General features: G+C 42.4%; 2 protein-coding genes across 10 annotated transcripts in view; one reads left to right on the top strand and one right to left on the bottom strand.

The window, feature by feature from the left end:
• TRIP12 (thyroid hormone receptor interactor 12) overlaps window positions 1-6,473 on the bottom strand; it is a 99,144-nt gene extending 92,671 nt beyond the window's left edge. For all 6 annotated transcript variants that reach the window (XM_077348813.1, XM_077348814.1, XM_077348815.1 and 3 more), the window contains exon 1: window positions 6,311-6,473. The gene's annotated coding sequence lies outside the window, so the exon portion shown is untranslated. The remainder of the gene's footprint in view (window positions 1-6,310) is intronic.
• A 136-nt stretch (window positions 6,474-6,609) lies between these two features.
• Window positions 6,610-14,298, top strand: part of FBXO36 (F-box protein 36) — a 43,625-nt gene continuing 35,936 nt past the window's right edge. For 3 of the 4 annotated variants that reach the window (XM_077348823.1, XM_077348820.1, XM_077348822.1), the window contains exon 1: window positions 6,610-7,052. In XM_077348823.1, the coding sequence (XP_077204938.1) occupies window positions 6,957-7,052 (96 nt within the window). In that variant the 5' untranslated portion in view covers window positions 6,610-6,956. The remainder of the gene's footprint in view (window positions 7,053-14,298) is intronic. The other variant, XM_077348821.1, reaches the window with a different exon arrangement.

Genomic DNA, 14,298 nt, shown 5'->3' with positions numbered 1-14,298 from the left:
TACCAATCTGGTGAAACACCATGATAGCTATATGAAGGTAAAACAAAACCCACTGTAATACTAGTGACTACTTGAAACCTATTATCCATTTACAGAGCAATGGAAATTTTTATCCAATATATATAGGGCTAGATTATTTGGGATCTAGAACTTGATGAAACAGAGGCCTGAAGTCTAGAGTCAGTCCTGAACAGGCACAATAAGCCTGGGAAATTTCAACTTAACAACTAACAATATATCATCCAAGAAAACCCCACATTCAAACTAAGAGGTATATTTGAGTGTTGTGCCTAAAAAATTTACTTTCATTATTACCACCACTCTCAATTTCCTTCCCCAATACTTAAACAGCACCATATCAATAACCCAGGAAAATGTCAAGCTATATTCATGCTCCAAGCTCTCCTCCATAATTATAGCATAATAATGAGTCTGCATTGCCACTAGCAATGTAATAAATAGCACACGATAAAGAGCATAACTGTCCTACACCGCAGCATCCAGAGACAGGAAATAAATCATAGTGGCACAAATCCACCCATCTTGGTCTGTACTATGGTAGTCCTCTTACCCATTATTATTTCTTCTTGCCCATCACAAGTTTACTTAACTTACTTTCTAAATCCCAAATGATTCCTAAGATACAGTTTCCTTCCTAAGTCAATACTCAGTAAAGTAGCAGGGAGTAGACAAGCACAAAGGATACCCTGTGCTGAGCAATATCACAAGTCAGCTTTATGGTAGTTATTAGTGTGTCAGAAATGGACTATGGTAAGCTGAATTAAAATTCCCATTCTGCTGAGAGTCTCACTAAAAGACCTCAGGTCAGTCACTATCTCTCAACTTGACCTGCCTCTCGAGGCTGCTTTGAAGATAAATTCAAAAGGGAGCACCAAATGTGTCCTCCTGATTTTTTTTGGAGGAAAGATAGGATAAAAATGTAGATGATACACATGCATTTGACCAGGAACCCTATTCATTCAATGCAATTATACCAATACCTTTCCCACAGTACTTACTTTGCATGTTTAGAATATAGAGCAGTTTAGGGTAAAATACCAATTACACATGACACACTTAAGGTTTTGTTCATTGAATAATCTTACCAGGTTATATGAAAACTACTGGCAATCAGTACTGAAGATAGGACTAAACTTTCTATATATACAAAAGTTAACGTGTGCAGTTATCCCAAATGAACAGTTTGAGGCAGCCACTACAGAAGCATTCTTAAATAAGCGTGTAGGCAAAATATTTATCTGAAAAGGACAGCATTTTTCTATGCATGATGTTAAAGAACAAGAGCTGTCTTAAATGCACATACAAGATACAATTCTGGATTTTTTTTGGGGGGGTGCTATGGAGATCATCTACATTCAGGTAAATGGCACAAAAAGCCTGCCATACAAGAGCATACTGAAAGGAGTTAAAAAAAACTGATGGAACAGCTATAGCCTGATATCCCAAGGGTATTCAGAAGCAGAGGATTATGGAAGCGATAAATTAAGCAAAGTTCCTATCATACCTTAATTAAAACTTGGTAGCCTACATTGCTTGGGGACCAGAGGCAGCCCATGGCAATGGATTAGTACCCTTGGTACAGAGGAGTAATGAAGACCAAGGAATGTTGATCCATGAACCAGCATTAGTTCAGTAAGTTTCTGGATATATTATATATGAGGTCTGACACTTTATTAACAATAGATTACTTCAGTATTGCCCATATATAGAGCTCTCTGCAGCCAGGCTCAAGTCAGCTATCAACATTTACAGTTAACAGGCATATAGCTACTCGACCTTCTCTTGAATGACAGTGTCAATAGCAAATAACACAAGGAGCATGTTCAGTTACATGTAACTACTGGCATAGGGCATATACACAATACATGTATATGTTTATTTCACAGCAATTTAACTGACATGGATTTCTTCAAGACATTCTGGAAACTAGAGGTTGGCAAGGGCATTGAATATTCTGAGCGATCTATAGCACCCAGTCACCACCACCACCCTTACAGAACTAGTGCACCAAGATGCCCAAGAGAAGGTAAGTATGATTAATGTAGTTTAAATCTCTGAAGTTGATGTCCTTATTTTCAGAGCACAAATGTAGCCTGACATACAATATCCTCAACAGTTTTGGGGTCTCAGCTGTACAACAGCTGTTCAGGTACAGTTAACAACTCCTTATGATCAGCCATCTTAAAATCTGCCAAGCAGCTTCCTCAAGATGAAGAAACAGCAAGATTTATGAGATTGCCCTTTCCCTTCATGCCTTTGATCTTTAAGAGCCTTAGTGGAAGCTATCCATTTTAAGGTATCCTTTCATTTCAAGCAAAGAGAGGCTACAGGTGCTCATAAGGGAGCCCTATATAAAGTCATTCATTTGACACTTTCAAAAAGACCCTTCCCTATGTCACAATCTGGTTCTGAGACCGTCTTTCCCACCACCCTATACCACATGAAAGACAAATGCTGACTCTGGGTTGAAAACCTGCTTCTAGCCCTTATGTGCCACCGTCAAGCTTAGACCTTGGATCATATATATGCAACAAAGCAGGTCTTCTAGTTAAAACAATCTCAGCTAGCAGCTGCTAAGAAAGGTCTTCCTCTGATGACAATCTGGAGAGTAACTGCCCATCAGTAAGGATCCACTCACTTCAGTTAACATGGACTCAACTCCACAAAAAGCTTATGCTAGAATAATATTTTGTTAGGTTTGTATTTCTCTTTGACAATCAGAGTTGGCACATACATGGTTACTCTTTGGAATACTGGGATTATTTCGCATTCCCCCTCCCACCTACAAGTCTTACACCATGGCTAGCCTGATCTCATCAGATCCCAGAAGCAGGGGGTCTAACTTAGGCAGTATTTGGATATGAGACCACCAAGAAATTCCAGGGTCATGACCCATAAGTCAAATGTGACTTGACTACAAAAAATAAATATATAAAATAAAAAATTCTTAAGGTTTCTGTAAGACTGCAGGTTATAGTTACAGTGTACTACTATGTGCATAGGAAAGGGCACATGAGAACACTGCCTGACCCTGCACATGTTTGCTCATATACAAATACTACTTTGTTCAGTGGAGCTTTTTCCAAACAAGCATATGATTCCCTTAACAGAGTCTGGTTCTTATTTCATTTAGCTAGTCACATCTGCAATAACTTTTTTAATACAATAAAAACTATTATTGTGATTTCTACACGACTAGAGATTATAGTTTCTACACCACAGTGGTAGCCTTGTAGCTGCCTGACTGGCTGCAGTTCTGTATGTGGCCTTTGATAACTAGTATAAGCATGTAGAGATAATAAACAAAGAACACAGAATGAAGGAAGGAGAACACAGAAAAGGGCATAGAAAATTATCAGGATATTGAAGTAACAGTGGCAGGCAGAACACCTGTCAACATTTGGTAGACATGTACTACAAAAGTCCATCCTAAAGATGGTTTCTGCTATTTCTCACCCCTTCCCCCACAAACCCAGTCACCTTATGGATAGAACTTGTTTTCTGGAAACTTTAGAAAATTTACATCCTGAAAGAGTTACAGAAAATGAAGTACTATTAATGTGTGTGCTTAAGAAAAAGGACCTGAGAACAGTGCCTGATCCTGTATGCTTGCTCATACACAGTACTACTTTGTTCAGTAGGACTTATTCCAAACAGACATAGGATTCCCTTAAAAGAAACAGGATCGCATTTCATTCAGCTGGTCATATTCTAAATTCTGGAAAGTGACAGTAGTTCCATTTTCAAATTTAGGGATACAGGTTTCAGCCTCACACCAACCATGCTTCCTTATAAACAAGCCCTGTTGAGCTGAATGACATTCATGTGCCCAGAATTGTAGACAAAAGCTTGGATCCTACAGAGATTTCAGCAGACAGAAGCTATACCTCTCCATTACCCCCTCCCTCCTTCTGCAGCCCAAAATGTCCACCATAATACCATTCTTAGGTCATAGGGAGACCCCCAGAAATAGCAGAGGGAGAGAAGAGACTGGAAATCTGCAACAGGACAAGAATCACCCTTCCCCAGATAAAATTTTCCATGGGATCCAATCCAGAGTATAAAGATACTGAGAGTAGAGAAGCATTTAAATTTAATTTAAATAGCTAAATTAATCAAAGGTTAATAACATTAATAGTGTATATATAAAACTATTGTGATCAAAAGCTATCAAATTTTTAATGTAGCTTCTACTAAATTTAAGTGCTTATAAAAGAAATTTTTATTTTAGGCAACCCATAAAGTTGACACATAATAAGGACAAGACCTGGAAAAACGATTTTCCTAAAAAAAAAAAAAAAAAAAAAAGCTGGTAATAGCACCTGAAGTCTGACCAACCTCTGTGTGCATGCATATGCACACATGAGCCTCTCCAATCCCAAAAGGAAATATAATCCTGGTCAAAGCCCTGTTTGGAAGACAATTCCTTCATTATGGATTGCAAGGTCCCACCTTCTTTGACACAGAGAACCTACCTCCTCCTTTTAATCCTCTTTGTTGTTGTTTTTAAATGACAGGCCTGATACTGTCACAAGAGTCAATATCTACATGCAGTCAGTGTTAGGGAAATCACTTTGTCAAAGAAGAATGGGATGTGGCCTTAAATCAATATTAGATCAATACTTGCTACTGATGGAAAGGATGGCGAATATTAAGAAGGTTGCTTACATTAAGAAAGCCAGAACAAGAATAATTGGTATAAGGCTGCACTATAAAAACGAACCTAAAAACAAACGCTAGGAGCATTCCTGAAATGTATACCAGACATGGAATACATTTAAACCCATGCCAAGCTTTCATTTCTTCCCTCTGAGTAAATGCGACACAGTCAGGCCTAACATGTAGGCCTCTGTAATACAGACGGGACCTTTGTTCCATACACCGATGCTTTCCCTCAAGCCCTTGAGAAAACTTTCGACTCTGCCCACCCGAATGTTTCCTTGCTCCTAATCTAAACTTTTCCCAATTCCTGATGTTTTAAAACCCCGCTGCGATGAACCTCCCCCACCCCAACAGGACTGGCCATTTGGAGGAAGGAACAATAAAAGTTGTAGAGCAAGCCGATCGGCCTAGAAAGCTGGGGAAAGCCGCGATATCCGTTTGACTGTTAGTCCCGGACCAGTCGGCAACAACTCGAAAGCCGACGGGGGGGGGGGGGAGGGAAGGACGAGGATGGGCAGAACAGAAGAATGTGAATATCTAAATACGACGCGTTATGCAAACAAGCCACAAGCCAGTCTCTTCTCGAAGGCCCCAGCGACGAGAACCAGCTCTAAAATTACAGGGGTGAAAACAATCTGATCCGGCCTTGGGACTCAGGACCAGGCGGGTCTAGATAAAACAAGTCCCCTTTTTACGCTTAGTAAAGTGCAGCTTCCCCCGCTTCCTCCCGGCCCCCAAAGGCTAGCCAATATGGAGGCACCTGGTCATTTCAGCAGTTCTTTTTTATTGTTGTTGTCGTTATTTGGCTCAAGGGGTTGGACGGTTTGTCCCCCCCCCCTCTCTCTCTCCGGTGCATTCAAAGGGGCTCACGGCCAACCTTTCCTCAAGTAAATCATATATCATACACAGAGAGTCCCCTTGGGAAACAGTGGGGAGAAAACCGAGCCGGGACGAATACAAATCGGGCGCAGTGTCAACACTGACACTGTCCTTTTGTATTTAGCAGTCAAAGCTAATCTTAACCAGCGGAGGGGGAGGAGGAAAGAGAAGCTAGGCCCAAACCACAAAGGGGAGGAGGGGAGAGAAGATACGTGTGTTGGGTGTTCCTGTGGACACGGGCGTGAAGGTGGGGGCGCAGAAGGGCCCCACTAATACTCCTTGGCCTGAACCCGGGGGGGGGGGGGAGGAAAGAAAGGCTGAATCACGACAAGCTTCAAGCAGCCGTTTGGCCATTTTGTCGGCTCCGTTGGTGCCACCCGAGCTCCTCTTTCACCACTCCTTTTTCCCCTCCCCACGGGAAGAACCTGATATTTATCACTCCCCACCCCCGCGATTAAAACCCTCCCTGCCGGGGGAGGACCTCCTCGAGCCCGTCCGAGGGCCTCAAATAACCACCACGACCGTCTCGCCGTCCCCTCCCCCCACTGCCCCCCCCACTCACTCACGGGCCCCGGGCCTACCCCAACGACCAGGCTTCCCTGGCATGCTCCACACAACAACGGCCCCCTCCGTGTCAACCCCTCCATCCACTTTTGCGGCTAGCAAGGGAGCAGGGAAGGGGATCTGGTCCCCCCCCCCGACAAGCGCAGGCGACACAAACAAGCCACCCCCACCCCCTCCAGAGTACCTAGTTTGTCCCGACGCGGCCTCCGCAAAAGCGCTCCGTGCTTCCCCAGCGGCTCCGGCTCTTTTTCTGTCCTGCCCGGCGCCTCTTCCCTTCAATTATCAGCTGAAGCCGAAGCACCGATCAGTGCGCCGTCCACCTCCGCTCCCGTACCCCCTCCAGCGGCGTAGGGGGAGGCTGGGGACTACTTTACCCCCAAAGGGGCCCGGGGCCCCCGCTCTCCCCCCCCTCGCCAGCAGCGGGTGTTCTCCCCCTACCCGCCTAGGCGCTCCCTGCCGCCTAGCCGGCAGCCCCCTCCCTTCGTATCGACGGCAGTTCTATCCTTCCCGTCCCCCTCCGCCTGTCTCAGACGTTCCTTGGCTGAAAAAGAGGTATCCCTCCGCCGGGGTCGTCACCCCCGGGGTGCGCGCAGGCGTTATCCCCCCCTGGGTCAGCAAGGCCACAGGTGGCGTCCACGGGAGTAGTTTTGCCTCCTTCAGCCGTGGCGATTCAGGGGTCTCTTCTCGCCGTTGCGACAGTAAAGCCCCGTTGACTTGAAGCACTAAGAATTGCGTCTCCTTTAAGAGGGAGGGCGAGCGGGCTTCCCGTGACCTCTTCAGATGCCCGCCCCTTCCTGGTTGCCATAGTTACTAGCTCCTGGCGTCCTAAAATGGCGTCTCTTCTCCCAGATATTTTGTTTGAGGTGCGTGCACAAGCCCCGGCGCCCAGCAAAGACTTCTATCAGCTGCTCGTGAATCGAACGGAGGTGCGTAAATGTTATCCGTAATAGACCCGCGGTAGATTTTTCTCTGTCTTCGGAAAGAAGAGTAAAAGGAAGCAATGTACTCATAATCCCGTTTTATACTGAATTATTATTATTATACTGTTGCTCAGACTCACAGTGTCTCTCCAGGGTCTCGCGTGAATGTCTTTCACATCGCTGCTGCCTGATCCTTTTAACTAGGGATGCCAGATATAGACCTTGGGGTCTATTGCATGTAGAATAGATGTGCTGTCACCAAGTCATGGCCTTTACAGTACTCCAATTTAGCTAAATTTGAGGCAATTTTTAAATATTTATCAGCCTCTTGGCATTGTTATGGGAATAAAGTGAGTGAGTTGCAATTTATGCTGACCTGGGTTGGTGGTGGGTGTGCTTGTTTGTTTATTTAACTGGTGTAAAAATGCTTAGAAATCTGCTTGTTTAAGGTGTGATTAGATCACTGTCTGCTAAATTCAATAAAACAGTGTATATGGAGAAACCAGCGCAAGAAACGAGAGAACTGGGATTAAACATGTTTTTGTGGAAAGAACTGCTTATTCAGATAGAAGGGGATGACAGTTGGACAACATGGAGACAATTACTCTTCTCCATACATGGAGGATGTTTACTGTTTGCTTTGTGGCTTTGTTGCTTGGAAGTAAGTTTCTTTGAAAATAAGTACATGTTTTTTTATTTCTAAGGCCTGAAAAGCATGTGCACTACAGTCTTTTTTAAGGATCCAAAAGGTACAAGAAAACAGGCTTATAAATGGCTAATGACAGTAAGAGCATCCATGAACTGAAAGATCCTTCAGGCTTGCAATAAAAGTGCAATGCAGACCACTGAAATGTCATTGAAAGGATCTGCTTGTGGAAAAAGTCACAGCTTTGAGCTTTAAGACAGTAATGGAAAGTGATAGCAGCTGAACATTTAGTGTCATTGTATATAAACCAGGGCAAGTATCTGTAGGATAGCTGTCATAACTAATAATACTAGCTTCTAAAAATAAATGTGGTTCAGGTATTAAAAGGTATAAATTAGTAGTATAATCATAGCATCATTACAGTATGAGTGGTGTTGGAAGCAAGGATTCATACCTTTAGCTATGAGTCTCACTAGGTAATTTTGATGCAGTTACTGTCTTTAATCATAAAATACTTTGTATCACTATTGGGAGACTAAAATGCAATGCCTGGGCTGTCTTGGCTTACTCAGAAAAATACTGACAATTACACATATGGTCTGTATGCTTTTAGCATTGAACCTGGACACTAATTGTTTTATAATTCTTACCTTCTTATAATTCCATTTCCCAGAAAAATAGCTGTGGTGTGTTCATAGTCACTTACTCCAATGACCTGTGAAAAGTTGCCCCTAAAGGTTAGGCCTGAGTGTAAGGCAGAGTCTCTAATTCTTAATGTTTAGGATTGCAGTGTTATCTTTACAATAATTTATAATCATTTGTCACTTTTTAGTATGCTGTATACTGATTTTTTACAGTATTGCTATAAGCCACCTTTGGTTCCCATGGTAAGAAGGGAAGGTTGCATACAAGTATGTTGATAAACTAATATAAATGAATACTGTCCATATTGGTAATCACAGTGAGAGTGTGAAACTTTGCTAAGACCAGTGTCTTGAAGATACTCCTGTTTATATATTCTCTCAACAAACCTCTGTGGAGTTGACACAATAATCTAAAAACACTGCAAGTACCTTCATCATATTAGTAAATCTTTTTAGCACAATATGTGAATATGTGATAGTAAACTACATGTGTCACGTCAGTCTTGAAAATAATAGAATGGTGCAGATAAGGTATGGGGTTGATCAGGTGACTCTAACAAGCGAAAACAAAAAATGTATAAAATCACGGGGGGGGCTTCCTCAGAACAGAGCCTTATTAATATGCCCCAAGAAGCGCAGAGTATTGAGAGCAGCTGAGATAAAATCAAAGGAAAAATGGGCAGCGAAGCAAAATAAGAGTTTACAGAATTTGTGGGGAGGTGGAATACTTACAAATCATTAATGACTCAAGTTTCCTGTTTTTGTTAATACGCAAACTACTTATATCTAAAGTCTGCTGAAAAGTAAGTTTATTTATTTATTATTAATGTATTATTATTTATTATCCTTTGACTCAAGGTAGGTTACAAAGAATAAAAGTTCCCATAAAAACCCTACCCTAAAACAGAATTTTCCCACAAAGCTAAGATGGCAAAATCCCTCCTACGTCCTACAGTCATCTGACAAGGGGCTGTGCTAGATGTAATAGCAAAGCCTGAGGGGTGCTCACTGGTCTTATAAACCCACCCTCAACCATAGATCTGGCAGAAAAACTCAGTTTTAGGGCCCTGCACAACTTTGCCAATTCTGTCAGAACCATCAGCTCTCCCGGGAGCTCATTCCAGCAGGTCAGGACCAGGATCGAAAAGGCCCTGGCCTGGGATGAGGCCAGGCATATCTCTCTGGAGCCAGTGATCACCAACAATTTAGTGCCTGCAGAGCGAGGGACCTTGCAGGGAGCATAAGCAGAGAAGTGGTCCCTCAGATAGGGATGGACAGGGATCAAGGGGGCTAGTGGTTGCCCTTACTGACCCCAGCAACCTGTCTATGTTGGTTCCTGAGAGCCACCTGAAGCCATCAAACATATCCCCCCACAGCCACCAATGGCCCGCTAGTTCCCTCTCTGTATTAAAAATGGCAGGAAGGTCATAGCAAAGCAACAAGACTTTATCCACAAAAAAGCTTGCTAATGCCTCACAGCCAAGAACCAATTGCCTATTATTTTGGCTACCTAGCTCCAGGGGGGACAAGGACTGAACTATCCTAAGCAATTTATTTTCCGGGGCTCCAGGATCACTGTAGATGGGGACTGCAGCAAAGAAATTAAAAGACACTTGCTCCTGGGGATGTAAGCTATAGCAAATCTTGACAGCATCCTAAAAAGCTGAGACATCACCCTGCCAATAAAAGTGTGTCTACTCAAGGCTTTGGTCTTCTCAGTTGCAATGTATGGCTGTGAAAGTTGGACCATAAGGAAGGCCGAGCGTGAAAGAATTGAGGCTTTTGAACTCTGGTCCTGGAGAAGACTCTTGCGAGTCCCTTGGACTGCAAGGCGAACAAACCGGTCAGTCCTAGAGGAGATCAACCCTGACTGCTCTTTAGAAAGCCAGATCCTGAAGATGAAACTCAAATACTTTGGCCACCTTATGAGAAGGAAAGACTCCCTGGAGAAGAGCCTAATGCTGGGAGCGATTGAGGGCAAAAGAAGAAGGGGACAACAGAGAATGAGGTAGCTGGATGGAGTCACTGAAGCAGTTGGTGCAAACTTAAATGGACTCCAGGGAATGGTAGAGGACAGGAAGGCCTGGAGGATCATTGTCCATGGGGTCGTGATGGGTCAGACACAACTTCGCACCTAACAACAACAACAACAACAAGCAAACAATTGGGCCATGCGAGAGTTCATGGACGCGCTAGAGGCAGCATAAAACTCACGTTTAGCCACCCTAACCGCTACCTCATATGTGTGTGGTAAGATGATCCTGCAGTTTCATTACAAGATTTTCGCCATACTTGCTCTTGCCATCTCACTTCCCTCTTTCTCTTCTTTAGCTCCCCCATATACCAGGGGACCAATTTGAGGCAAGGGCCGAGAGGGTGCTTGGGAGTGTTCTCGTCAAGTAATACCATCAGTCTTCCAGTAATACCATCAGCGAGTCGCCGGGAGGTATTGGATCCCGCAGAGCAGGTTACAACAACAAAACCCCACAATAAAATGGTAAAATTCCAAATTAAAACCTGTTGTAAAACCCACCCCCCGCCTGCTTGATGACCAACCACCGAGCACCTCAGGGGTGTGGGGAAGCCTGTTCTGGTTTTAAAAAATGATCTTGCATCACTTCTTATAGTTCTGTAATGTTCTGGCCCATACCCACTTTGAAAGCATCTAACCACCACATTCTTTGTTGTCTTGGTTTCCTTTTTCCACTGACCAATCTTACCATAATTGTTCCAGTGAGGACCTTAGCAGCTGCATTTTGTAGCAACTGCTAGGTGGGCTACTCTTGTGATCTGCGCCTCCATTGAAAGGATCATGCCCAGTGAGCAGTCCTAGCATAATTGCTTTATGCGTTGAGTTGGATGGCATGATATGGCCAAAGTAAGTGAGCTGGCGTTCCATGATTTCGCCTACCAATGATATATCAGACTTTATGCGCTGTAGTATTTCCTTGTGTGTGACTTTGCTGTCCATGGAACCCGCAGAAGCCTTCTCCAACACCAGAGTTTAAATGAATCGATTCTTCTCTTGTCTGATTTTTTCATCATCCAATTTTCATAGCCATAAGGGCTATTAGAAGTATGATAGATCTAACTAATCAACATTTGGTAGTGCTTTTCTATGTTTCAGTTCAAGCTCATAATTGCTGAGCGACCCAGAGCAATTTGATGTTTTATTTCCATACTGCAATCGCCACTCATATTAATTTGCAGTCCAAGAAAAATGAATTCTTAAATGCATTCAATCTCTTCCCCATCGTTATTGAGACATGTCTTTTTAATTTAATTTTTTTTTGCAGTGGCCATTTTAGTTTTTTTAGTGTTTAAGAAAAGGCCAAATTTCGTGCTTAGTTCATTGACCTTTGTAATCAACTGTTCTAGGCCTTCCTTAGTTTTTGATAGGAGGGTAGTATCATCAGCATAGCAAAGATTAATTATATTCCTTCCTCCAATCTTAATTCCAATGTTTAATTATTTGACTTCAGTCTTTCTCATAATGATCTCAGCACACAAGTTAAACAGGAAGTAGGAAAGAATACAACCTTGGTGCACTCCTTTCTCTATTTTGCACCAGTCAGTGTCATCAAATGGTATAAATACAATGGCTTCTTGGTTTGCGTAGACGGACTGCATCAGTTTGACCACATGCATTGGCACTCCTAAATTTTGCAGGGCTTTCTACAATTTGTCATGATCTGCACAATCAAAAGCTTTCTTGTAGTCAATAAAGCAGATGTAAACATCCTCCTGATATGTATGTGACTTTTCCAAAATCTAACCCAGGTTTCCTATGTGATCATGAATGCCATGCCCCTGTTGAAAGCCAGCTTGAACATCTGGTAATTCCCTTTCAATGTTAGTTGCTATGTGTTGTTCATAGAATCATAGAATCAACGCAGGATCAGTCCAAAGCATCCAAGAAAAGTGTGTATCCAACCTTTGCTTGAAGACTGCCAGTGAGGGGGAGCTCACCACCTCCTTAGGCAGCCTATTCCACTGCTGAACTACTCTGACTGTGAAAAAATGTTTCCTGATATCCAGCCTATATTAACCATTTTAAGCAGGATCTTACATGAGAAATGAGGACTATTGTATGGTAACTGGAACAGTTTTTTGAGTCACTCTTTTTCGGTAGTGGGATGAACACACTGAACTTTACAGTGAACTTTACACACTGAACTTTAAATTTTCTCTTTAACTGGGACTGAACTGATATGCTGAGCACTTTCATTAGCATGTAAAATCGTGCTATTTGACCTATTCATAAAATTTAGTCAACACAAATTGATTATGTAACAATATCTGAACATGTTTCATTAAACACATACTTTTATCATCTTGAAAGAGCAAATGTATAAAAGTTGTATTTTTTAAAATTCTGATTCATGGCAGAAGGGGGGAGGGGAGTAGGAATAGTGCTCCACCTATCACTAACCTTTCCAGTTGTTCTAACATCTCAAAGCAGCAACCATCTTTTTACAAGTTCACAGAGTTACAGTAGGAAAACACTGTGCTTGCTGCAAGATCTTTTCTCATAAATGTTGCACGCTTTACTTATTTACAAACACTATATCCTATCTTTCTGCCTTTACAAAGGCCACCAAGGTAACTAACAATTAAAAAAACATGATAAAATGTATGCACACATGCACATTCCTTCCAAGTATTTTCTTTCCTTCCGTTGGGCACCTTCATCATAATTTGTGGATTCCTGGCCTACAGCAATGATAGAATTTTCCTTTGCCTTTTTAAAGAACCAGCAGTGCTACTTTCCTGATCAACCTAGGTGGCCATCGTCTCTTCGGGCAAACAAGCAAAGTTTCAGCTTATTGCTGATGAGATGAAGCATCCTAAACAAAGTTTTACCCTTTTTAGTCCATGGACTTCAATAGGCTTAGAGTGGTACAACTGTCCACTGTTAATTTCCCAGTATTATTTTACATTTATCTGAAGAAAGTATTGTTCTGTTTATTAAGAATTGCAGTGCTAACAGCCATTCATTTTCGTAATTAGTAAAAGTAATACATTCTCTCCTCAAAATGTATTACTATGGCAAATCATGATATTTGGTATTTACACTTTTAACATTATAGGGAAATGTTTGTGGCTGTAATCTTAAACTTTATGCTTGTACATTTTTTAAACTGTTGGCACAGGTGTTAGGCCATTTTAGCATGTACTGAAATATAAATTGAGGCTAATGGGTTGGTTAGGTAGGACATAATTGATCAGGAACATGCCACAGGTTCATTTATTCCCTACCCACCTATCTTACTTTCTTCCCACTCAGGGCTTAACTACATGATACACTTTTGTGAAGTAGGTCCCTGGCTGAAAGATGTTGTTATATAGCTCAAATTTAGTTTGAGACTGCTGGAAGGGATGTAAACCTTCCTTCAAAGACCCTTCCTGCTCTGAAATGGCCTTGGACAGCCACTATTTATTCCTTTGAGGAAGCTGTAGCTCATCAGTACACATTAAATTGTTCCAAGAGAGTAAATAGAAGCTCCTCAAAGCCATTTCAAGTCAGAAAAATGGGGAGAAGGCCTCAGTCCCTTGTTCCCCCGTGCCATGGTCCAGTACAAATTGGACCCTTGTTTGCCTGGAAACACAGAACTCCCAAACAATGTCTGTTCACCAGTCTTAGGTGGAAACACTTTCCCCAGATGTCTTACAGTTATACCCGTAGAGATCTCCAGTCCATTTCTTATTTGGAAGTTTTCCAAGGACTTAGAAACACCCTACTCCCCCTCAGCCAATCAGACAGCATACTTAGATCCTCTCTCCTTTCTTCAAGTCCAGGGAAAGAAACTCTTTTCCCCTCCCCCAAGCCTCTGAACTTACAATTGATTATTATCATGTTTGAGTAGTCAGATGTGTGTGTTCAGCTTTGTTGCTTCTTGCTGTGTTCAGTCTTGCCTTGCACGGCCTGTGAAAACTTTAGCCTGATTAAAATGATTAATTT

This window comes from Paroedura picta, chromosome 8, assembly GCF_049243985.1.
Source record: "Paroedura picta isolate Pp20150507F chromosome 8, Ppicta_v3.0, whole genome shotgun sequence".
Taxonomy (NCBI): Eukaryota; Metazoa; Chordata; class Lepidosauria; order Squamata; family Gekkonidae; genus Paroedura; species Paroedura picta.
The sequence above is the reverse complement of the archived record's forward strand: the minus strand, read 5'-3'. Positions and strand labels throughout refer to the sequence as shown.